This window comes from Patella vulgata, chromosome 7 (assembly GCF_932274485.2).
Source record: "Patella vulgata chromosome 7, xgPatVulg1.2, whole genome shotgun sequence".
Classification (NCBI taxonomy): Eukaryota; Metazoa; Mollusca; class Gastropoda; family Patellidae; genus Patella; species Patella vulgata.
In genome coordinates this window covers 65210164-65236295 of record NC_065885.2, presented here as the reverse complement: position 1 = coordinate 65236295, position 26132 = coordinate 65210164, and the positions used below count along the sequence as shown (strand labels likewise).

The 26132-nt window shown below is 34.6% G+C and overlaps 1 protein-coding gene and 1 long non-coding RNA gene across 2 annotated transcripts in view; both read right to left on the bottom strand.

The window, feature by feature from the left end:
- Positions 1-22247, bottom strand: part of LOC126828618 (probable serine/threonine-protein kinase mkcB) — a 37352-nt gene extending 15105 nt beyond the window's left edge. The window contains exon 1 of the mRNA XM_056102183.1: positions 22200-22247. Within this exon, the coding sequence (XP_055958158.1) occupies positions 22200-22233 (34 nt within the window). The 5' untranslated portion in view covers positions 22234-22247. The remainder of the gene's footprint in view (positions 1-22199) is intronic.
- LOC130013547 (uncharacterized) lies at positions 13916-15954 on the bottom strand. Its single transcript, XR_008788737.1, has 3 exons — positions 15814-15954; positions 14800-14869; positions 13916-14607 (listed from the first exon to the last, which is right to left on the bottom strand). It is a non-coding gene; the product is annotated as an uncharacterized LOC130013547 (long non-coding RNA).
- Positions 22248-26132: the final 3885 nt, after the last annotated feature.

Sequence of the window (26132 nt, the reverse complement as noted above, 5' to 3'; positions counted from 1 at the left end):
CGTCGGTAATCCTTGAAAACAATTAACTTAAACAGCGTGTTGAAATTTGGCCGCTATCGTGTAAAATATAATTATTTGTATCTCCAGGTCGGATGAATTATTGTCAGATTATGTAAATTTAACGTCCTACTTTTCTGCTAATGAAAACGGTCAGATTTGACAAATGAGTAATAACAGATTGATTGTATTTTAAGACAGCCATAAGAAATTAACTTACCTACTACCGATATACTAGCTAATATCAGTATTAGTAAATCTGATGGAATCATATTTCTGTTCCTCCTATAGGTAAATATTTTAAACTACATCTATATCACCAGATTAACTGTTTGTAGTAATCAATTTGTTTTAACAACGTTTCATAGACAAAATAAATCTCTAGTTGTAGATCTGTCTTCTTCAATCTTATCTTGATCAACAATATGAATGTTTTTGACTGGTAAAACTTCCTGGTCAGGTAAAAGTATGTCGTAACTGTAATTCTGTTTACATAATGTGTTATTCTAGATACACCTTTCTTGACTTAATTAATATTCTCCTTTTTGAGTGAAGTCTGTATCCCTACAGACTGTCGCCTAAATAAATCAGTAGCTGTTTTCTATAAGTATGTTTATAGTGTATTTATCTGCCCAGTTACTAAATGCTACTTAAAGAATAACAATATAAATGTTGTAATGTGACGGTGTATATATACTGGCAAAAACATCTTGGTTAACTTTTTCCTTAAAGATGCATTATGTACGATGCAGATAAAGGGTTGACAGTTCATGCTATAATAGTTAAAAACTAGATAATGTAAAGGGAATATATCGAAAATTTCATATTGTGTCCTGTGTAGTTGTTTGTGTGTGGTACGGTACGCCGGCACCTATTATTAACGTGTAATAAAAATATCATTTCACAGAATCCTAATATAGGCGAGTAGTGATCCTATAATTAAAAATGAAACCGACGGGGCTAATGAAGACGGGCATACGCCATACAGTGTGCTTTGTGGCATATTTTAAAATTACAGCGGCGCTATGACCTACTCATACATCAAATTCCACCTACCTATCAAGGGTTCTTTTACGTTCACACCAACCTGTATATGTTACCTGTATACGTTCCACCCGAAGAACTAGTAATAAACGACGCCATTCGTAATATTACACCATTAGTGTATAAGAATTGCGGTTCTATAATGTAAAGGGGTATTACCTCTTTGATCACAATTTGTTTAATTCTATGTCTATTTCTAGTAGTGATGAGACAAACGGCAGAAGACGATTTGTCCCTTTAATGTTTGTCCCTATAACTCCTAACCTTTCCAAGTTAATTTACTCCCACCCTGTTTTGTTTTTAGTAAATTCGGTGTACGCTTGTACCATGACAAACCAACCGATAAAGAAGACATTTTAAAATACTGTTTTAACATTATTATTTTGCATTATTAAGGTAAACGATGTGCGATTTGTATTTTCTGGATTATATCAAATTTCCCACAGCTTAATCCACGCAAATAGGTACCCAAAATACATCAGATTAAAGCCAGACCCATCGCGATCAACTTTAGGTGCAGCGGTCGTTACAATATAATGACGTTATTCAACAGTAAACAAACTTCACATTGTTGATCAATCTACCGTAACTGCAAATTGGAAGATATCTGGACTTTTTTTTGTCGACAGATTCCACCGAGAAAGTGAAGCGAGACGATAGACAAATTGAAATGAACCATTTACATAAGGGGTAGCATATATCAACAGAATTTATAGTTTCATCGTATCTTTGTAAATACTAAACGGAATTAAAATATATTGGATTGCTATTTGTACTAGAAATTCAACTTTACGTGGATTCCTCTATTGTCCATATCACGCTCAGAGAACTTTAATTAAAGCACATAGCAAGGTTATTTCGCCTGCACATGGGGACCGCTGTGGTTCAGTGAGTAAGACGCTAGCTAGCTTTTACATAATGCATATTTAAAACTAAAAGATGATATGTTTTATAATTACATATTGGGTGTTTCTATAAATATGTACGTCGCTTTATTATGCATGATTGTAATTTTGTTCTTTTGTCAACAATTCTTTTCAATTTGCAGATTTTCCTTTTTCTTTTGTATTTTCAGTTGATTTAATATCAATGAATACAATCAGCCAGGCCTTGGTTTAATCTTACCTGGTGCACAATTTCAATTGTAAAGAATCGTGAGGTATCTCGTAAAGCGTGAATTAAACCATGGAATATTTAACTTACAAAATAATAACAAAGACGCCATGATAGATATAGCTTTATATACAGCAACATAAGGCCACACAAAATAAATGTCTTGTTTCTCGGGCAACTGACAGCTGAAACTGTAGGGAGGGAGGGCGGTTTCTTTTTTTTTTTTTACTCATTGATGGTGCAAAATAAAATTTGGCTATTGCTGAAAATTGTTGGGGCGGGAGGGCGGTCTTTCTTTTTTTTTTTTTTTAAATGAGAAAGTCATTACTAGTTTACGTTTTTGCTTTCCGTTATATTCAACTTTATTGTACATACTTAAAACATAAACCCAAAATCAAGTCTACTAAAACACTGAGACTGAACACTGACTGAAAGGAAAATAATTTTCCATATTTAATTCACATAATTGAAATTGGTTTAAAATAAAATTCCATACGACTATGTAATAGCCCTCCATAAAGACAACAATATTTTTAAAAACTAAGCCTCTTTCACCAGGTGTATCATAAATAATAATCATGGTAAACAGTATTTAAAACTAAATCTAGTATCGCCGGTTTATTTATAATTATTTACCGAATTCCAACCAATGCATGTCACACCGTGTCATCGGTATTGGAGATTGCCGGAAATACTGTTTCTTGGGATATTCGGTGTGTTTCTCAGGATATTCGGTGTTCTATCCGGTGTTTATATTGAATGACTATTTAAATCTAACTAACAACTGGTCAGTAAAACCATCAAATCGGTAATCCAATTATTATTTTCCGGATTATCGAAACTACCGTAAATGTGCTAATAATGACCCAGATTCTAAGGTATGCATTATGACGACTATCGTCATCGTATCGTATTCTTAGCTATAATTAATTAACCTGTTCTACGGTTCATTATTTTATCAATAGGATTTTCCAAACAAGGACCGACTGAAGCCGGCAATAATGAGCCGATTACGATCGAATGATCGAAATATTGTCGCCAATGACTTTTAACACGAATCAAATTCTAGTTTATCAGGGGAGGTAATTAATATCACGTGATACAAAATGGAGGTTCTTTCGATATCAATAAAAAAGGCAAATCTGCCAAACTTCGCCATTGTTCGGATAAAAATAACAGCATGTTCATCTGAATCAGTTTTAATACATTTGAATAGATATACATGTATGGCGGATGTAGGTACATGCGGGATATTTTTTTTACGACTTGCTTGTCGATGTGCGGGCGGGCGTTACATATTTATTTTTTTTCATCAAGACTAATAAATAGACTGCACGCGCAACCAATTTTGCGTGCGGGCGGTGCCCGAGAAACAAGTTATTTTATTTGTGTTGCCTAAGAACACGTTAATATTAGAGATGAGTACATAATGTAGGAGTATAGTTAACAGTAACATAGGCATATTATAACCATATCACACCATGATAAATAGGATTATAGTTTATAGAAATTCTGTAGCGGATCTAGAAACTGTGAATCGGGGGGGGGGGGAGTAAAGGTCTGTTAAAATCGAGGGCGCCATCCACAGTCCCACCCGGCAATGAATGTCACAACAATACTGGCTATAACACTGAGCGCCTCGCTGGACCATTGATCGTATTCTCTATTATAGTTCTTCGCCGATCGTTATCGCTTTGTTCACGGTTGACATAAAGTTTATGTCAATTTATGATTGTTAATCATTTTATTGATTTTGTTATTGTTTTTTGTGAACCTTAGGATCGCTTACTTGGATCTCATGATGGGTTGGGGGTATCTCATTAAATCCGCGCCTGTAGAAATTATAAGCAAATCTCAATATACAACATAACATTTGGTAGGAGTATCAAGCATTTTGGTTTAGCAAGGTTCCAGGTTAAAACTTTCAGCACGATGACAAAAATTTAACGTAATTACAACATTATTGAACCACGGTATTTTTATAGGGACGACGAGACAACGTAAAAAATATATACACGTCTCATGACGTAGTGACGTGTTTAATTATTTCTAGACAAAAACACATCGTGACGTAACTGAACCCAAAACCACATACAGATAGGAAATGGAATGAAATGAAATGGGGTTTAACGTCCTACTGTTGTGCTCCGAACCAGGCTAATGAAGACGGGCTTACGCCATATAGTGTGCTATGAGCGAATGTTTGCCTTGACAACGGCACTGCGGCCTACTCTTATATCGAATTCCTACTGTCAATGGATCTTTAACATGAACACCAATGTGTACACGGGACCTCGGTTTTTAGTCCAATCCGAACGACTAGACAGCTGTCCGTGTCAGGTCCTCCGTCCTGCATCACTGACAAGGGACAACCACGCCGGAAAATCTGGATGAACTTTATCCTCCAATGCAGGGATCGAACACCCGACCTCCAGGCTAGCGAGCCAGCGTCTTACCCACTTAGCCACCGTGATCCCCGTACCTAGATAGGGCTTTAACTTAATCATGGTAGTTTTGCTAGAATGCATGAATTTTTACGTTTTAAATAAAACATAATTTAATTATAAACTAATAAATTGAAATATATACTTAGCTAATAAAATGTTAGAAATTAGGTTTTATGTGTCATAAAAATCTATATAATATTATTAGAATAGAAAATAGTTGACTCCCCTCTAGATGCTGACAATCCTTAAAATTTATTTTTTACAGGCGTATATTACTACCTTGGCGCTTTCACTATATACAGCACAGCATGTCATTCGTTTAAACAGTCACACTGTGGTTTAATTATTTGAGGTTCCTCTCCCCCTTTAATAACAACAGCGTATTGATCTCCACTAGGTCCTATTTTAAATTGTTTATCATTATTGATCATCTTCCCGCCTTTATTAACAACAGCATAGTTATCCCCCTTTGGTCCCAATTTAAATTTCCCATTCGTGGTTTTGTTTGTGTTAGATTTGTTAACCTGGGCGTATTCCGCCACTACCGGAAGTTTTGCTTTTACTTTATCATCAACGACCACATGATCAGCGACATCATCAGAACTAATATAAAGATCATTTTCTAGATATTCCATCCCTTGGTTACCTTTGCTAGGTTTAATTATATCATTATCAATACTGGTATATGGATCATGCTCCTGATTAACCAATTCATTATTCTGTTTAGGCTGGTGAGTTATTTCCCCTGATCTGTTATCTAGAATGTTCTGGTAAGGATGGGTATCAGATTCTGGACTTTCATGGCACTTGTCTTTTCTCCGTTTACGTATTACACTATAATGAAAAACAAGAAATATAACATACTCTACAACGGTACCGCTATATATTGTAAATGGGGTAAATGTTGAATTATCGCGCTCAGATCTAGAACGGCACAGTTAAATATTGTAAACGGGGCACGATCCGGACCTAGAATTCATTTATTAAAGATAATAAGTTATTCACACTTACAACACAATTATGATAATGATGAGGATTATTACAGCTAGTCCTCCAATAGATCCACCAATAATAACACCTACTGTAAAATAGAATTTATATCCAATAATAACATCTACTGCAAAATGTAATTTATATACAATAATAACACCTACTGTAAAATATAATTTATATACAATAATAACATCTACTGTAAAATATAATTTATATACAATTGTATTGTAAACACATAAAATATTTTGGCTGATTGATCTAACCCGAGGGGGTGGTAATGTAAGCGCAACTTATGATTTACTTATCGAGGCTAAATGTTATCTGAGCACATTTTAACACCTACTTGTTTTCAAACAGGGAAGCCCCCCCCCCCCTCCCCCATAATTAACTCAAATATACTCTTCAAAGAAAATAGGGGGTATTGCAATGCAAATACCTATGCAGGTTGTGATATGATAAATAGTCATGGACACTTGACATACTTTGAGAGTATGTTCACAGATGAAGAACTTATCGCCCCAACAGAACCACTGAGCTGCACATGCGACACGCAATAGCGTCATACACGTGGGAGGGGTTCATTGTCAAAGTTGACACTTCAAGGAAGGGTTGATGAAAACTGTCGCGTGCTGGTTTATCTATCCATGTTTGCTTTCCTATCGGTTCTTGAATACAATTTACTGTTTAGCGTAGCTTTGCTTTAGTGTGTTACGTTTAATTTGATCGGGAGACGTGTTCGTCGACGTCAACGTCAACCGACAACACTGCAAGAATTGGCCGTGGCACTGCAAGAGGAGTGGGTCAGATTGCCCAAAATCGCGATTGGACGGTTGATTAGTAGCATGCCACGACGAATTGCTGAATGTCTGAGGATTGGTGAAGCAATTACCCATTATTAAGACAAAAATCAAAAACGTCCATTTTCACTTTTGACGGTGTATCTCTTTGCGAGTGAAATGGTGACGTCAGATAAGCCGCCAATATGAACTGTATATGTTCATGTGTAGGCAATTGACCTGTTATTAACATACACTGGTTACCTCTAATAAAAATAGCAGTGCATTTCCGCAGTTTTGTATTGTTTTTGAATATCCCCTCCTTTTTTTCAAGAGTATACATTTGTAAGGACGAAAGGCGATGGACCTGATTGTTATAAGGAAATACAGTTATAACAGTTTCATATAAATATAAACCTACATTTACTTTGAACAATATCACTATTTTCATCTGTAGATGTTACGTTTGTGTTTTGATCAGTGACCCTTTCATCAGTGGTCGTTTGGGTTGATTTTGGTACCCCTGTATCTGACTTAATCTCCGTGGATGTAGTTGATGGTCTCATTCCATTAATACTTGGCACAGCTGTATCCGGCGTAATCTTCGTAGTAGTGGTTGATGGTGTCATTCCATTAATACTTGGCACAGCTGTATCCGGCGAAATCTTCGTAGTAGTAGTAGTTGATGTACTTGACACCGTTGTATCTGACATAATCTCCGTAGTATAAGTAGTTGATGTACTTGATACCGTTGTATCTGACATAATCTCCGTAGTATTAGTAGTTGATGTACTTGATACCGTTGTATCGGACATAATCTCCGTAGTATTAGTAGTTGATGTACTTAATACCGTTGTATCTGACATAATCTTCGTAGTATTAGTAGTTGATGTACTTGATACCGTTGTATCTGACATAATCTTCGTAGTATAAGTAGTTGATGTACTTGATACCGTTGTATCTGGTGTAATCTCTGTGTTAGTTGATGGTATCATTCCATTACTATTTGGTTTATTACAGACAAGGCGCATATTTAATTCTATTGTAACAGATTATAAAAAAATATTACTAGAATATTTTACACAACTAATCAAGTGACTTGTATAATATATGACACTGAGAAAAGGTTAGGTAGCTATAATAATGGATGTCGTGTATTTCGAAAGGTGAGACCTTTCTCTTTTTCCTGATGCTACCTCTCAACAATTTATTTTATATATAGACCACCCCCGCCGAAACACACACACATAGACCCACACACCCACACTATCTACCACGTCCATAGACACATATCCGGCCAAACAGTGAGATTTTATTGAAAGGTAATCAAACACTACTGAGTTGTCAAAATATGCGTTAGATAGTTTTCGGGAAAAGATAACTTTGTATTTCTACGACGTGTTGTCAGTTGTACGATTGTGGGATAATTGATCCAACTTTTTATTACATATAGTATACTCATTAAAAATAATATGACGTCTTACAATTTTAACTCTATAACAAGCTCTCTATTTATAGGAATCATCACAAATTACCATATTTCTATCAAAATATTGAATTGTATTTAGTTTACTTACCTGGTTCTGTGGAAATCCTGAAACAAAATTGAAATGCAGTTGCCCTTTCACCCGAAACTAGTTTTATCTGTTACTTATCCTGAACGGCAACATTAAAAGTATACATAGGTCTATAATTACTACAGCTGTACCTCTTGGTAGTTGAATTATGTATAAATTGTACTTCATTTTGACACCCTATTGGAAAGTTTGCTGTGACATTGATAGCTATGGGTCCACTAACATGGGACGAATCGTTAAACGCCAGAATACACTGACAACCGGCAACCTGTTGACCAGGCTGTAAACCAGATATATTGAATTTACTTCCTTGTAGGTCTAATTGACTGCATATATAACTACTGGAACCTGGAACTAAAATAATGTTTATATTCGACAAATAATTATGATTTTAAAGGGGTATAATGGCACGCCCCCTTTAAAGGACAATATTGGTGTCAGCCAATATCACATATGTGACAGAACTGGTTAAACGCATTTCAAATATAATTTTAACATAGAGATCTTTGCTACTGTAGATGCTTAATCAGTATTTATAGAAACGGAGAATAAAGACCCCCCCCCCCCCCCCAAAAAAAAATAGAGAGGAAAACACGAGTGACCCTTACAGGCTGACTTAGAGAGAGAGATATTGTTGGGCACAAACATTGTCCTTTAATGAAACAGAATTAATATGCTTTTTTTTGTTTTGGTTGTACGAAAAATCATACTTATCTAATTTACAAAATTGTTAGGAACATTATGGTACTTTAATATATTAGCAATTGGACTATTACATCAAGTTAGTTACAGCGGGTTATTTAGAATAATAACGAATAGATGTTTGTAGACAGATTAGACAACAGATTAGAACAATAGGTCGTTGAAATGCTCAAGTTTTTTGAGAACACACAATACCTGCATATTTCACCTAGCTAACATGATATTACATACGTTATATATGGTGTCAGATGTTTTATGTAAATAATTATTTACCTTTACAATTCCTTTGTCCTGAAAAAGGTAAAACGGAACATTTACAATATTAGCATACTAAAATGTGAAATATTTGTGTAATTAAATATATATGTAATACTATAGGGGTTGTTTTAGTTCTATGAAAGATTTTTCTGTTTAATATATTGAAGTGATTAAACTAATGGGTGACAACGAGAAATGGACTAAATAAGTATTTTGCCAGATTCAACATTCTTAGACTAACTGACTGGCAGTTATGTCAGTATACGTTTCTGGAAGAAGGGGGTTACTTTCCTTCAGACATCTGGTGCACAGATCAGTACAATTAAATAGAATACTGTTGACGTAAATATGTGCCTATACAAAACACTTACCCACAAATAGCAATTGTCTCGCCCTAATAGCTGACGCATCTTTACTTTCTATATAAGAAAGAGCGAGGTTATAAATTTCCCTTCAGACAACATTCGGAGTTCCTAGTGGAACATCATACCCACAGCCTCCTCTGCGTACAGGTCGGTCGAGATCGCCATGTAGACTTAGAAAGAAGAGCGTAATGCTGCAAAACACAAGCTAGGGGATAGAGAACTTATATTTAATGTCATATCTGTGTGTGTAGTTTCCTGTATATAACCGTTGTATTATGGAATGTTATAAAGATATAAAAACCCAGTTAAACCCACAAAGTCTTCTGGAGTCAATTATTGATCCTTGCAGTTATATACACAACGTGAAGTCACAGTTAGTTCCTAATTGATCGTAGTGTCATAGGCTGTGTTTGGGAGTTCGTGACCAGGATAGTCATATCTGTCCCCGTAGTGTCACATATAGATAAAACTAATATTGAGATGCAACCGAATTTATGTTTGACACGTTAAGCCAAATATGAATATCTTTAGTGAACATACAGATTTGCTGTAAGTCTGTGGAAACCAATGTGATCGTATTGAACTTACCTCAAAACTAATCAAAATAAAATAACAGATCAAAATATTACTCATATTACGATGACGTACTAACCTTGAATAACTCTCCTATTACGATGACGTACTAACCTTGAATAAACCTCATATAACGATGACGTACTAACCTTGAATAACCCTCCTATTACGATGAAATACTAACCTTGAATAACCCTCATATTACGATGACGTACTAACCTTGAATAACCCTCATTTTACGATGACGTACTAACCTTGAATAACCCTCATATAACGATGACGTACTAACCTTGAATAACCCTCATATGTCCAGTTAAAACCATTATAAACACACCAAGTGAATACATATATACAGGTACTGTCTTCTGTTCCATTTTCATATACTCTTTAATCTTCTTATATTAATTCAACAGGTAGAAATATATACTATAATTGAACAGACATGTTTGTATGTTAATTCAACAAGTAGACAATTAGAAATACATATTATAATTAAACAGGAATATTTTAATATTAATTCAACAAGTAGAAATACATATTATAATTAAATAGACATGTTTTAATATTAATACAACAAGTAGAAATACATATTATAATTAAACAGGCATGTTTTAATGGGGAATGCTGCAGTAACAAAATGGACGAAAATCACCATGGTGACATAACTTACGTGAGATATCTTTCCTAGTTTACTGCATGAACGTGTCTAATGACTACGGTCCTCACACGAAAATATCTCTAAAAAATGTTTAATAGTTAGTCCTTTATACCACCTCTCCTTACGACAGTATCCAACCTTAAATCCTCCCTTGATCAACAATATGAATTTTGTATATATTTACACTAACAGGTAAACATCCTGGTCAGGTACAAGTATGTCATAACTTTAATGATAGCCATACAATAGTAAGTAGTAGTTTAGACAGATATATAAATAGATAACAAAACAAGTGGCTCGCCCCACAACTCTGAGCGTCGACAGTTGAAATCATACAAGGGTTATGTTCATTGCTAATTAGATAAGCTTCATTATAGAGTAATTTGGTTCTTATTTAATTGGAATGTAAAATATGAATTACTCTTTGATTTATTTTTTAAATCGTCCTGACATAAATCGGTGATGAATAAAATATGATTAAATTACAGTGTAACGCCAAAATCATAAAAAATAATCTAATCTAAATTGTAATCTAATTTAACTTAAAGGAGCTAAATTGCTAATATTTGAGACGTAGAAATGGACACCAATGGATCGCAACGCATATAATAATGTAATATGAATCTATATAAACTGATTTACAATCAGTCGTTGCTGTTTGTACTCTAATTCCAAACCAGTTATGTTCGGCGAAATACGTCAGAAGTCCCAATCGAATGGCAATCTCTAGCATCTGGTTATTCCAGTCCACACCGAGGGATTTAATTGCGCATGCTTTCCAGATAAAAATATGGCGTCACCGTTTGACAAAGGTAAAATGTTTATTTTATCTTAAATATTGGATATCAGAAGCCCATCTTTCTATGGTAAGATCACAACATCAATTTTGATTTAAATTGACAAATAATCAAAACAAGAAAGAGGTAAATCATAGAATATGCATATTACACTATTGAATAATAGGTATAAACGATTGGGTAAATTAGGTGTTTCTATAAATATGCACGTCTCTTTATGTACATGCTTATGTTTGCGCGAATAATTGTCATTTTATTATTTTGTGAACAATTTTATCCAATTTGCATATTTTCCCCCTTCTTTTGTATTTTCAGTCTATTAATATCAATAAATATAATCAGCCAGGTATTGGTTTAATCTTACATATTACACTATTTCTTTTGTAAAGAATTGTGAGGTATCTCTTAAAGATACGTTTCCGTGAACAAACTGGGTGATTTGATGATGTATTTGGACTAAAAAGTATTCAAACTAATTAATCTACCCCTACTTGAAAACATCTATTAAAAAAAGTCATGTTTGTTTCACGTGACTTAGCTGACGCACTACACAGCAACGGGTGCGAAGCCGGGGGAGAATCCATTGCATACTCAAGACGATGTTGTCTTTAATCGCTATCCATAATCATAAATATCGAAGCCTAATTAAATGCTCGGATTGTCCACTTCCCACATCTTTTTCCGTGGATTTTATATCAGAAAATGTTGTACGTTTAACCCTTCATCAAGTTTATCAACATATACATCAAGCGCTCAATCTTCGCGAGATACCTTTGACGTGACACGTGCAGACATCCTTTATCGTCCGGCTGCCGATTAGGGAAAACCTAACATTTTTGTTCTGTATGCCTTCCATGGGTGCTTTTAAGGGAATCCAGTATTTTTCTAGTAAGATTGGATATTTATAGTTCCCATATATACCACAATTGCCATTCGTTTATTGGAAATAACCCCCCTGATAAATACTTTTCTGGGAAAGTATCTTTAAAGTGTGAATTAAACTGGGGAATATTTGGCATACAAATAATAATAAAGACGCCATGCTAGATTTAGATTTATATACAGTAACATTACAGTTGAGTACATAATGTAGGAGTATAGTAAACAGTAATTATAGTTGAGTACATAGTGTAGTTTATAATGATATAGGTAGGTAGACGTGTCACATTTCTAAATTTCTTCCATGTTTACACTGTTAAACTTATTATGTAATTTTACCCTTTTTAACTGGCAGAAATATGGCCATCGTTATAACCGTATTTTAACATTGCATGTTATTTCACAGTCTGTAATTTAAAATTGCATGTTATGTCACAGTCTCGAATGTAACTTTACCTCTTGCTATTATACATCCAAGGTAAAATTACATATCTGTAAAACTACCATGATGTTAATTTTCATAAATTGGTACAATAATATTAAAAACAAAAATATATAGTGTATTTTGACAGAATGTATGTAATAATACTTCATAACTATAGTAGAATTACATATTATGTAATTTGCCAAGGTAACATTTCTAAAAGGAATATGTTTGTCCCCGCTTGGCTAATTAGTCCTAGGTTCGATCCTGGCGAGCACAGAAAGTTTTGCGGACCTTTCAGCCGAGTATGTAAAACAAAATTCAATAATGTAAAGAAATTAAATGAAATGGGGTTTAATTTCCTACTGTTCTGCTCCTTACAATGGAAAGAGTAGGTGACATGACACCGTCCAAGCAAAATGACCCACACAATCCAATCTATTGCATATGTCTGTCTTTATTAGCCAGTTCGATGCATTCAGATTTTGAATAACCTATTTCTTCTCTAAAATGGACTAAACTGACTGACAAGACAGTAAATATTTTGCACAAAATTCGATATGTAGTCGAAGGGGGAATAACCGATGTTACCACTATTCGCGAAGAAATACCCCAAACTATAAAAAAATCTATTAAAAGAAGCCACGCCTGTGTCAGGGTAACTAGCCCATTTACCATAAATATCGAAGCCTAAGTAAATTCTCGGATTATGTCTGGCCCACGTCTTTTCCCGCCGTTTTATCTCAGAAAATGTTACGTGTTTAAGTCTCACTTATTCCACGTCCGCGCACCATCAAGTTAATAATATATACATCATGCGCTCCCTAACGCAAAGAATTCAGACAACCTTTGAGTTGGTCTGTCAATTAGTAACACCCTCTCATTTTTATCCTGTGCGCGCCCCATGGGCAATTGTTAAACTTTATTTTCACACGTTTAAACAATTAACATCTGGCAGAGGCGTAGCAATGATTTATATATTGGGGGTCCGCAGTAGTCGATGTAGCACGACAAGGAGAGTGTGGGAGGGCCACCGTCCCACTGGGGAGGGGGGATGGGGAGCCACCCCTAAAAACTTTTTAAGGTTTCAGTCTTCTGTAAACACTGTTTGGCATATTTTACGGGGTTAAACTAAAACATCACACCAACATATTGGGATATGTACAGGTTTTATATAGATAGAATCTTAACTAATCCTAATAATTGTTGTAAATAAATAGGAGTTAGGGCCTACTATGTAAAAACAAAAAATTTATTGGGGGGGGGGGTGTCCAAGTATATTCCGCACCCCCCCCCCCATGTGTGACGCCCATGACATCTTGGTTTATTATATGTGGTTCCTTTCGAATTGGACGAGAGTGATGAAACTCGGAGTATAGATTCATTATATCATTAAGTTCCATGATAAAAATTTTCGCTTAGGCTAAGCACCGAAAAGCAATTTGATTGGTTAAAACTTTGAACATAACAACTCTGCTTTTAATTGAGGTAGAATTTTTAAATGTTCATTAGGTGAATGTCTTGACTAAGTACATTGATTAACATTTGCCGCTAACGCTAAGCAGAGCTAAGCAATTTCATTAGTCGATGCTTTGGGGCAAGATAGCCTTGATTCTAACTGATGGAGAGGAATGAAACTACCAGGTACTTCAAAACCTTGACTGAGTTTGATTGTGAACATTTTCGGTTTAGACTAAGTATAGATAATCAGTTTGATTGCTCGATACTTGTCAAAAAGATAAATGTGCAATTAGTTAATACGTATTATCTATTTATTTTGAGATTGTAGCGGGGGACATCAGCCTCGCTGTTGGCTTGTTACATCATTATCAAAACTGGTATATGAATCATTATACTGATAAACCACCATTTCATTTTTCCGTTTATCTGTCTGAGTTATCTCTCCTGATCGTTTATCTGTGAATGCTCTGGTAAGGATGAGGATCAGTCTCTACAGCTTCTGGACTGTCATAAATATTGTCCCCGTTCTTCTTACGTATTACACTATAATGACAAACAGGAAATGTGATATATCAAATATATTTGACTCTTCTACAATCATAAATACATACTCTTCATAGGGCTACTCTAGAACGGTACCGCTAAATATTGTAAATGACGTAAATGTTGAATTGTATCACAAGCAGATGCTGACCTAGAATTCTTTTATTAAAGATATAAGATATTTACACTTACCACACAATTATGATAATGATGACGATTATTACACCTAGTCCTCCAACAGACCCACCAATAATAACAACTACTGTAAAATATAATTTATACCTAATTGTATTGTAAACACAAAACATATTCTGACTGACTGGTCTAACCCGAGAGGTTGTTACTCGAGTCTAAATGCAATCTGAGCAAATTTTAACACCTAGCAAGGGAAACGCCCCAGAATTAACTCAAATATGTTTTGTACTACCCCCCGTAACCAGGAAAGGCGACGGATCTGATTTTTATAAGAACACACAATGATCTGTATCTAGCATTATAGTCATTTTGAATGCATTCCTCCTAAATTTCAGCTGTTTTTTTCTGTTCAGCGTTTGAATGTAAGGCACCAGGATATTGTCACCTCTTTGTATTCAAACTATATAAAATGCATAATGTGAAAAGAGGTTTGAAAATAGTTTATCAAAATATGAAGGCTGTGGATTTGGTTATAACAGTGTTATGAATATAAACCTACATTTACTTTGAGAAATATCACCATTTTCATCTGGAGATGTTAAGTTTGTGTTTTGATCAGTGACCCTGTCATCAGTGGTTGTCTCGATTGATTTTGATACCGCTGTATCTGGCATAATCTCCGTGGAAATAGTTGATGGTCTCATTCCATTAATACTTGTCCGAGCTGTATCTGACTTAATTTCCGTAGTAGTAGTTGATGATGTCATTCCATTTATACTCGATAGAATATTTAACACAACTAATCAAAGAATCGCCCTTTTTAAACAATTTAGTTTAGTATCTCTCCCCCCCCCCCAACTCATCCAACACATTGCTGGCTGAACGGTGAGATTTTATTGTAAGATAAACAAAAAAATATGGAGTCGTCAAGATATATAGTTTTAGGAAAAAGATAATTGTGTAGTTTTATAAGGTTACATCAGTCGTAGAACGTATGATGGGGTTTTGTTCACTCCAGATTACAAATTACCATGTTTCTATCAAAATATTGAATTGTGTTAGTTTCCTTACCTGGTTCTGTGGAAATCGTGAAACAAAACTGAAATCCATTGAATGGATGTTGACCCGAAGCTAGTATTATATTTAACTTATCCTGAACGGCAACATTAAAAGTATATACAGGATAATGATCCCGACAGTTGTAGATCTTGGTAGTTGAATTATGTATACAGTGTACTTCATACTGACACCCTAATGGATTGTTTGCTGTGATATTAATAGCTATGGGTCCAATAGAATAGGATACACTGACAACCTGTAACCTGTTCGTCATACGGTAAACCAGATAACCAGAATTTACGTCCTTGTTTGTCTAATGTACTGCAAATAGGACTACTGAAACCTGGAAATAAAATAATGTTGATGATTTTAAAGAGGTATAGAGTCACGCCCCCTTTAAAGGACAATATTGGTCTCCGTCAATATTACATATGTAATAGAACTGGTTAACAGATTACAAATATAATATTAACATAGAGATCTGTGATACAGTAGATATGTAAACAATATTTGAAAATAAAACGGAGTGGCGCCAAACACGAGTGATCCTTACAGCCTGAGTTAGTGAGTGATTTTGGTTGCACCAACGTTGTCTTTTAGTGAAACAGAAATAATATCCCTTTTTTGTTTCTGTTTTACTGATTGTCTTATTTGCCGAATTTACAATAATGTTATAAACAGTACTGTCACAGTATACCATATCAAGTTAGTTGATAATTATGACCCATTCTATTGGACTGTCACAGTATACCATATCATGTTAGTTGATATATGACTCATTCTATTGGGATGTCCCAGTATTACATATCAAGTTAGTTGTAGTGAATGATAAACAATAGATGTTTTTAGACACAAGTTTTGGAGATGGATCTCTCTTGACATAGGGAGTCGCGGTGGCTCAGTGAGTAAGGCGTTGGCTCGCTAGCCAGGAAGTCTCGTGTTCTATTCTGGTGCTAACCGAAGAAGTTCATTTCTGCAAAAATAACCTGAACTTTAAAGATATTTTATGTAAGATTTAGATAAAGAGCTAGCCATTCTTGCTATACAATAATTCAAAAATAGATAATGTAAAATGAATAATTTTGAATATTCCATTTCAAATACTCTATCGAGTTGCAGTTGTTCGAAGCTAAGTCGCGCTCCTCCATTTTTAAATTAGATTAAAATACAGCTGAACCGTTCTAATCTATTTAATATTGGAGAAATCCCATGCCATCGAGAGTTGATTATGGCCTGGATCAGTTAATTAATGTCTAATTAATAATTTAGATACCATTTCAGGCCCAAAGAAAGACCTGCAATAGGCAGATTTAGCTCTTGCATAATGTATGTTTAAGTCAGTGTGTAATTCTGGAGGTTTTAATTTTCATACGTTCAATGGTCAAGTCTTAACTGTTTTTTGTTGAACACATAATACCTCTCTCGTTGGCAGATTTCACATAGCTAACATGATATTAAGGACGTTATATATGATGTCAGATGTTTAATGTAAATAATTCTTTACCTCTACAATTTCTTTGTCCTGAAAAAGGTAAAAAGAATACAATAATTGACATTAATAAAATGTGAAGTATATTCAAATACTTTTGTTACACTACGAGCTGTTTTTATAACAACATATATTGTCAATTCCGATAAATGGTACCTACTGGACAGGGGCGGGGTGAAGGTGGGGTGGGGGTAGTACGTTCACCGGAGAACAAATACCCAACACGGGACAGGCTCATCGTACCAGGCCACACACAGAGGCAGCCGTGGAAACGAAAAAAAAAATGTATAATTCCATTTTAAAAATATCGCTATATGACAATATTGATTCAGCATATTTTAGCCCCAGGGCTAAGAAGTAGTTTTGATAATTTTGAGGCTACATATATATATTTCAGCCCATCTTACTATGTTAAAATAAACATTTGTTTCCATAGCTACTGGATGTGGCGTCAGCTTCCAAATATCTGACAAATATGCAGATCCTAGGCTTAAAATATTAATGTATTTTGATTAAAGATAAGTAAAGTACAGGCTAAAATAAATCAATAATTTCAATGGCTATTGACATTTTATTTCAAAAATAACACTGTCGTTGGATTTTGTGTTAATTTGTTAGTTTATAATGTTATATAGATTGATAAAATCAGTATTCGAGATACAACACCTTTAGCCAAATATGAAAATAGATTTAGCGAACAGAAAGACTTGTTGTAAATCTGTGGAAACCAATATGATCGTATAATAATAATAATAATGTACATTTATATAGCGCTTAATCCATCCATGAGCATGCTCTAAGCGCTGTAAGTTAATGGCTTCTGTGGATAATACATCGTGAACATATGCGTCTTAAGTCTAGATCGAAATTGAGCAACTGTTTCTGAACACTTTATTTTGTCAGGTAAGTCATTCCATAGTCGTGGACCATATACACTGAAGGCTTTATCACCAAAAGATTTTAATTTAGTTGAAGGTACAACAAGTGATAGATTATTCTGTGAACGGAGTGGTCGGTTTGGTACATAAGGCTGCATAAGATCTGTGATATAGGATGGAGCTGAATCATGCTGAGACTTGTAGACCAGTGTTAAGATTTTAAAGTTTATACGACCCTCTATTGGTAACCAGTGGAGCGATTTAAGGACATATGTTATATGTTGACGTTTTGCTGTTCTTGTGATGATTCTGGCACAGTTGTTCTGAATTATTTGAAGTCGCGTTAATAAATGTTGAGATATTCCAGCCAAGGCACTATTACAATAGTCCAATCTTGAAAAAATTAGAGACCGCACCAAAAGATGACACCTCAAAACTAATCAAAATAAGCCAACAGTGAGGCTGATGTCCCCCGCCGAAATCCCCAAATAAATAAATGACACATATTAATTAATCGCACATCTATTTTTTTCCAAAGTATCAAGCAATCAAACTGATTATCAACTATACGCTAAGTTTCATCACTCTCTATCAGATAGAATCAAAGTTATCTTGTCCCAAAGCAGGAAATTGCTTATCTCTGCTTAGCTTTAGCTCGATATGTTAATCATTGAACTCAGTCAAGACGAACATCTACATCAAGTTTAAACATTCTACCTCAATTAGAAGAAGAGTTGTTATGTTCCAAAGTATTGACCAATCAAACTGCTTATTGCTCGTTAGCCTAAGCAGAAAATTCTCATCATCAAACTTAGTCAAGTTATTGATGTAATGAAACTATACACCAAGTTTCATCAATCTCACTTAATTAGAACCAAATTTATCGTGTTCCAAAGCATCAACCAGTCAAATTTCTTATCTCTGCTTACCCTAAGCCGAAAATGCCGATCTTCGCACTCCATCAAGGCATTGACCTCATAAACCCCTACACCAAGTTTGAACATCCAAGCTTAATTAGAAGGAGAGTTATTGTGTTCCAAAGTCTCGGCCAATCAAATTGCTCATCGCTCTGCTTACCCTGAGCAGAAAATGCTCATTATCCAACTTAGTCAAGTTTCATCTTTCTCACTTAATTAGAACTAAAAATGAAAACATCCTGTGGTCCTGACAACATCAATAATATTATTCTGAAAACCGTAGCCAATTCTTTTAGTAATCCCCAATCCAAACTTTTTAACATTTTAATAGAAAATTGTATTTTCCCAAACTGCTGGAAAGAAGCTAATATAGTTCCGATATATAAGAAAGGCGATATTCATGATTGTTCTAATTATAGGCCTATATCTCTTCTCAGCTCGATTGGAAAAGTATTTGAAAAAATTGTATACAAACATATTTTTAATTTTACTCTACGCCACAATCTTATAACCCCTTTACAGTCGGGCTTTCAACCAAATAATTCTTCCGTTTACCAATTGATTGAAATGTATGATTATATATGTAGAGCCATCGACAATGGACATGAAGTCAAATCCATCTTTTTTGATATAAGTAAAGCATTTGATCGTGTTTGGCACGAGGGCCTTTTGCATAAACTAAATTCGGTAGGTATCAGAAATAATACTCTAAAATTAATCGAAAATTATTTATCTAATCGAAAACAAAAGGTGCTAATTGGTGGCCAGAGTTCTTCTCTTCAAAATATTACCTCTGGGGTACCCCAGGGTTCCATTTTAGGTCCGTTACTATTCCTTATTTACATAAATGATATTGTAAATGACATTGAATCTAATATACGCTTGTTCGCTGACGACACTTCTCTTTTTTTAATAATAAATAACCCTAAAGATGCACAAGCCATTCTAAATAGAGATATTGAAAAGATATTTCAATGGTCAATTAAATGGAAGGTGGATTTTAACCCATCAAAAACTGTAAGTTTAACCTTTTCAAGAAAATTATCACCCTCAATCTTTAAATTATCGCTAAACAACTCAGATATAAACGATGAAATAAGCCATAAACATTTAGGCCTTCTTTTCAGTAAGTCGTGTAACTGGGATATGCATATAGATTACCTTACGTCGAAAATAAGCAAACTGATAAATTATCTGCGAAGTTTTAAATACCGTCTAAAACGAAAAACATTAGAAACTATATATAAGTCATTCATTCTTCCAATTTTCGATTATGCAGATTGTGTATGGAATAACTGTTCTAAAGACAAATCAACCCAACTTGAAAAACTCCAACTCGACGCCTTGCGTACTATAACCGGTCTTCCACGTGGTACCTCTCATAATATACTTTATACGGAAACCGGAATATGCCAGCTTCAACTAAGACGCTATCAACATAAAATGATACTTTTCTACAAAATTTTAAATGGACTAGTTCCTAAATATCTAACCGATATAATCCCACCTCTTGTATCCGCCGACCAACCCTACCGTCTTCGTAACTCAAACCAAATTAAGCAAATAAACTGTAGAACATTACTATACCAGAATTCTTTTTTTCCTTCCTCTGTTAAACAGTGGAATGATCTAAGTCATCAAATAAAAAATTCCAAAACTATTTCTGAATTCAAAACTAAATTAAAATCAGGCATGCGCTTAATCGAAACAAATGCTCACTACTATATAGGCGAAAGACATCTACAGATAATACATTGTAAACTACGAAACTCAAAGAGCGACTTAAACCTTCATAAGTGTTTGATGCACATATCGGAAAATCCCTCATGTTTTTGTGGTCAAGGTGTCGAAGACTGTGAACATTATTTCTTACACTGTCCACTATACAATTCTCAGCGAAAAATCACAATAAATAAATTAGGTTTTGATCATAGGAATATCCAAACAATACTTTTTGGAAACACCGCTATTTCTTTTGATGAAAATTCTTTAATCGTTGAAATCGTACATAATTTTATCAAACTAACTAAACGCTTTAAAACTGCCTAGATCATTACTGAAATTCCCCACCCCCTCCAGTTAGCAGATGAACTCATAAAATTCATAAAACTTGATGAACTAATTTTGGGCCTCGGCATCGTCATCGTCTTATTGAATATCTATCGTTATAATCTACTTGTATATGTACTGTTTATTTCCTTTCTAAGGGATCTTTACCTTCTTTACCTTCTTTTCCTTCACCTTCTGCACTCTGTAAAATATGTTAATCAAATACATCCAGTCGTCCACTCCTGAATGATCACTATTTATGGAAGCGATTTTACATAAGCAGCAATGCTTGTTATTGTATCCATATATTGTATGTTAAATATATCTGTGATTCACTAAGAAATAAAATATTGTTTAAACTAAAGTTATCGTGTCCCAAAGCATCAACCAATCCAATTGCTTATCTCTGCTTACCCTAAGCCGAAAATGCTCATCTTCGAACTCCATCAAGGCATTGACCTAAAAACACCTACTCCAAGTTTGAACATTCTAGGTCAATTAGGAGGAGAGTTATTGTGTCCCAAAAAGTGTGACGGACAGACAGACAGACGGACGAACCCATTTTAATAGTCCCCTGCTTTCTTCGAGAGGCGGGGGACAATAAAATATGTAACATCAATATATTACTCATATTAGGATGACGTACTAACCTTGAATAACCCCCTCATATTACGATGACGTAAAACCTTGAATAACCCTCATATAACGATGAGGGGCTCATGTGGCTAAGTGGGTAAGACGCTGGCTCACTAGCCTGGAGGTCGGGTGTTCGATCCCTGCATTGGCCGAGAAAGTTCATCCAGATTTTCCGGCGTGGTTCCCTCTTGTCTGTGATGCAGGACGGAATGGCAGCTGTCTAGTCCTTCGGATGACGAAAAACCGAGGTCCCGTGTATACATTGGAATGCACGTAAAAGATCCCTTGGCAGTGTGGAATTCGATATAAGAGTAGACGATAGTGCCGCTGCCCGGGCAAAATTTCCCTCATCGCACACTGTATGGCGTATGCAGCAAAACAGTAGGACGTTAAACCCCATTTCATTTCATATTACGATGACGTACTTACCGTGAATAACCCTGATATGTCCAGTTAATACCATTATAAACACACCAACTGAATACATATATACAGGCACTGTCTTCTTATTTATTTTCATAATAGACAGATCTTAAACGGTACATTAAAACAAACCTTGATTCATCGACCTACAAATTCATATTTTATTTTATTGTAATGATGAAGAGTAAAACAAATAGTACGTATTGAACTCTATGATACTATAATGTTGTGATAATCTGCCAATCGCTAAGATAATTAATATTTCTTAAATTAACCACTTTTAAGATCAACTGGCTAGCAAGTCGTTAATCTGTTACCCATTTCAACCTGTCATTGGGTGACGACGTTAATGTCAACTATTGTTTTTGTTGATTTATTATATTGTTTAATCGTTTATGCATTGTTCATCTATCGACATGTCAGTTTTAATTACAACATTTACCTTTATCTTATTATCTAATTGTCTTTAAATATTACAAAATTTGTACATTGAAGGCAGTCACTATTTAGGATCCCTTACTAAGTGCTGTAACTGGCCTGTCGGTACTGTATGACGATATATGTATATTTATGTTCCGGTATATTAAAGAATTGAAGAATCATTCGAAGTCTGTTATATCCGTAGAGAGAATTTACACCTCTAAAATACTCTTTAGTGGAAAGTTTACCATTTTTAATTCGAGAAGTAGATGCCCTTTAGTGGAACGTTTACCCTTTTTAATTCGAGAAGTAGATGCCCTTTAGTGGAACGTTTACCCTTTTTAATTCGAGAAGTAGATGCCCTTTAGTGGAACGTTTACCCTTTTTAATTCGAGAAGTAGATGCCCTTTAGTGGAACGTTTACCCTTTTTAATTCGAGAAGTAGATACCCTTTAGTGGAACGTTTACCCTTTTTAATTCGAGAAGTAGAAATATATGTTTTAATTAAACAGACATGTTTTAAAGTAGATTGTTGCAGTTACGAAATGGAAGAAAATCACCAAGTTGACATAAATAAGCGATATATCTTTGCTAGTTTGCTGCCTGAAATGAACTAATGACCACGCCCTCTCACGAAAATAACAGAATTTGTAATGTGTTTGTACTCACTTTTCTTAAGAAGTAAATATGATCCCCACTCATTCGTAGAATATCAAAATTTAAATTCTGCCTTGATCAACAATATGAATGTTGTCTATATATATATACACTGACAGGTAAAGCATCCTGGTCAGGTAAAAGTATGTCATAACTTTAATGATAGCCATACAATAGTAGCCAGTAGTTTTAAACAGATATATAAAGAGAAAACAGAAGAGAGAGAGAGGGAGAGGGAGAGAGAGAGGGGTGGCCACTCATAATGCTTTGCCATTTGATATATGATAGATGCGGCACCCCACAACTGTTTGAATAGGGCAGAACTAGACGTCAAATGGGTTGTTACTTGTAATCAGATTTTAATGTGTTGTAAATGTTGTCAGTTCTGACAAAAAAAATAAATAAATAAATATGCGACAACCCTTGTTGACACCCCGACGACGTAGCTGCTGTGGGCGTATGTTTCGTTGCCTAGTAACCTATCTTTAAATCTTTCGGACATAAGACGGTGGTGAATAAAAGTTAGTTAATTTACAATGAAGTGTAAAAATCATAAACTATAATCCAATGGAAATTGTAATCTACTTTAAATTGAGTTTGCCTTTAAATCCGATATATAATTTGAGTAATTGACACTGTCAAGGCAGACTGTTGTACGCATGACTTAAATGACAATGAATACACTGCTTGTTTTCAAATTTATATTTACACTAACCAGTAACCACCTCAACAAGTAGAATATGAAACTTGAAATAAATATATGGTTAAAAAATCTGTATCTTGTTGGGTTTGATTACATGTATGTTAAACTATTGGAGAGCATATTGAAGTTAGGTCTTGAGAGTGTTTGAAATAATGTTAATATATCCACTGTATATGACTGCAGTATTTCACAATATTTTCCCAGGGTATGTACTGCCGACTTCGCCACACTCAGCTTTAATAATCGTAAATGGTATTGTCCCAAGAATTAATTGCTCGTCTTCGGTATTACTATCAGTGTATAACAGAAGATCAGTATTGTTAAAACAATAATATAAAACACATAATAAGATACACGTAATTTACACCAGGAACAATAACGTAAAACACATAATACAAGTCGCCGCATCACTAGCTGATAACTGTAACACTATCGGTATAATGTAAAAATAAACTTTATTTATATCAAGAATAATACTATAAAACAGAAACAGAAATATAATCACACAGATGCGTAAATGTTGCACTTCTTCCAAGCAATTATACCCCATCTCTGCCTAATCCGCAACTGAATTCGGCTTTTAGGTCAACTCACCCGAGTCATACTGAGCTGATCAACACCATTTGAACATATATGTAATCATCACCATTTCTACATATATATACAAAATGTGGCTGGAATCCATTTATTGGTTGTGGACAGAACATTGAAAAAGTTTAATTTCGAATCGAGCAAGCATATACATAATGTTACTGCAACATTTTCTTTTAAAAACATGTCTGTTCAATTAATGTTTGTCGAATTATCATAAAAGAGTATTGTAGAGGTCAGTTCGTACTTTTAACAAGTCGTCTATATGTCCACTCTTCATTACTACAATAAAATAAAATATGAATTTGTAGGTTAGATGAATCAAGGTGAATGTGTCGTATAAAGGTCTATGGATAAGAATACAGCACCTTTATAAAGATCTATGGATAAGAAGACAGTACCTGTATAAAGATCTATCTTATATGAACAATGAATAAGAAGACAGTACCTATATATATGTATCCACTTGGTGTGTTTGTAATGGTGTTAACTGGACATATCAGGGTTATTCAAGCAAGGTTAGTACATAAAATATTATGCAACAGAAATCCTAGCAAAAATAACATGGTTCAGTTACGTAATAACGTGTTTTAGTGTAGAGAACTTTCTGCAAAAGTTACTAATTCATGCAACGTTATTTAAACACGTCACCCGTGGTTCAATAATGTTATAATTACGTTAAATGTGTGTCACCGTGCTGAAAGTTTCAATCTGGTATCTAGCTAATAAATTATAAACTATAATCCTGTATCATTGTGTGATATGGTCGTCTTTATTGAAAATTTAAACCACTTTTCATTTCTATCTGTGATATCATTTTATATAGTATTTTAACATGTGCCTATATTACTATTAGCTATACCCCTACGCTATGTACCCAACTTTAATATTAAACATACCTTATGCAAGAGCAAAGTCTTAATTTAGGCTTTAGATGTTACAGAAATTATAAATTAGATCTTTATTTAAACAACAAGCCCAAAATCAACTCTGTAGACCCACGGATGGCTCGGCTACAGCTCGGATTTAAATAGGATTTCACTTATTGATAAATTCAAATATGGCGCACCTTGATGAGAATACGTCAGTTAGATCGAGGCTAAATGATAGAGTGTACTTAGCGAGGCCGCAGTAGAGCGTTTCCGCATGCCATTGATAACTTTACTTGATAATCGAGATATGTAGGTCAAACGTTCGGCCAAGGTGAAGGCACATTTCACTACCATTTCTAGTCAAATATTCAACGATGATAACTATGTTCAGAATAAAGTAATTTGACTGAAATTTTCAATATATTCTTCTTTCATCATCTACTTTTGAACTGTTATAGCAAGAATGGCCAACTCTCTATAAAAATCTCCCATAATGTATCTTTAACGTATTCTCATGTTACTGTATATAAAGCTATATCTATCATGGTGTCTATTGTTACTTGTAAGTCAAATAATTCAATATCTAAGCCATCCGATGGTCTAGAGATTCGTTTAAAGGTTTGTCGTGTGAATTAATGTCTCAAGTGCTAAATGACATCATCATAAATATAACATTTGACCTACAGTAGGCAGATT